Source organism: Elephantulus edwardii, unplaced genomic scaffold (assembly GCF_000299155.1).
Source record: "Elephantulus edwardii isolate Elephantulus edwardi_28Jun2011 unplaced genomic scaffold, EleEdw1.0 scaffold00257, whole genome shotgun sequence".
Taxonomy (NCBI): Eukaryota; Metazoa; Chordata; class Mammalia; order Macroscelidea; family Macroscelididae; genus Elephantulus; species Elephantulus edwardii.
In genome coordinates this window covers 388,606-390,167 of record NW_006400007.1, presented here as the reverse complement: position 1 = coordinate 390,167, position 1,562 = coordinate 388,606, and the positions used below count along the sequence as shown (strand labels likewise).

The 1,562-nt window shown below is 38.7% G+C and overlaps 1 protein-coding gene across 1 annotated transcript in view; it reads left to right on the top strand.

The window, feature by feature from the left end:
* The window catches only part of TRIM37 (tripartite motif containing 37), a 104,190-nt gene that overhangs the window by 86,790 nt on the left and 15,838 nt on the right, over positions 1–1,562 (top strand). The window contains exon 22 of the mRNA XM_006899431.1: positions 362–483. Within this exon, the coding sequence (XP_006899493.1) occupies positions 362–483 (122 nt within the window). The remainder of the gene's footprint in view (positions 1–361; positions 484–1,562) is intronic.

Sequence of the window (1,562 nt, the reverse complement as noted above, 5' to 3'; positions counted from 1 at the left end):
CCATGGACTGCCAAGAAAACAAACAGATTCATCCTGGAGAGGATTAAACCAGGCTGCTTCTTGGAGGCAAGGATTCTAACATACTTTGGACATGTTGTAAGGAAGGACCGATCCTTGGAGAGGGACATCATGCTTGGGAGGATGGAGGGGCAGCGCAGGAGGGAAAGGCCCTCTATTAGGTGGATTGATAGAGTGACTGGGGTAATCAGGATGGGTGTGTCGGAGACAGTGCGATTGGCACAGAACAGAGCAGAATTGAGGGCTGTTGTACATAGGGTCACTGTGAGTCACAAGCGACTCAACGGCACATAACACCAGAAACAGCTAAACCAATGTATCACCTGATTTGCCTCTTTCTTAGGGCTAATGCTAAAGGAGGGCGCCTGGAAGGAATACAAATGGATGATCTGGAGAATAATTCTGAAGCTGGGGAGTTAGTACAGCCTATGCTCCCTGATGGAGCTTCTGCTGCCCCTGAAGAAGGTAAGGGATAACTCATAATGCAAGGTGCTCCTCACCCACGAGGAACCTCAGGCTCCTTACGTGTGATGGGAATTGTGCTAAAGTCTAAGGCTATGACTTCTATTTTTAAAAAAGATAGCTTTCCACTATACCTTTAAACAATTATTTGGTAAAAATTGTAAAAAAAATTATTTTTATATGTATATATATATAAATTTTGTTTGCATGTTAAGTTTATATACTACTCAAGAAGCCAACTAAAAAAACAGCTCTCGGAAGAAACACATATCGGTAAATATTAGAATTCCACACCCTCCATGAAGTTGTTATAAAGCAATATATACCCAACTTAGTAATTATTTTATGACCTAAAAAACAGCAAAAGAAAGATGGGTAGGTCTACTTTGTAAAGATTGCAGTGCTGCACACCCTGTGAGGGAGTTTCCCTGTCCTCAAAGGTTACTATGCGTCAGAATCGGCTTGATAGCAATGGATTTTTAAAAGCAGCTTTAGAAATGTGTGTCATTTCCAATGTACCATCACCCAGTTTTGTAAATATTGCTTAAATGTTAACCAGTCTCTGAATTTTTACTAAAAATTCAGTGTCTCCTCCTGAGTACATGCTACAGAATCCTCTAGATCCTGTCATTCCCAATTTGCAAATTGCTTTATCTCTCAATAAAAAGTCCCTTTTTTCTTGTCAAACATTTTACTCTTAAGAGGAGGTGGACCCTTTTTGGAGAGTCAATAAGGTATGGATTGGTTAATAAAAAATACGACATATAAAAAAAATATGATGTATTTGCTAATCAGACATTCTTGATCTGAGCACAGCATTTATTTTTGCCATTGAATTGAGTTTACCTAAGATATTAAACACTGAAGATGCAGAATAGGTGATTTACCATACAAAAGGACATATCTTTTTTTTTCTATAATTATATTTTATTAATTTTCATAAACATTTACAGAGATTTTGGGTTTCCATTCATTCACCGCTGCACCATTCTCTCTACCCTCCTCCCAGTTTGTTCTTGTCCAGATGCCACAGTGCTTGTCAAAGCCAGTTCTGATTAATCTTCTTTGTCAGTGTGTCCTTT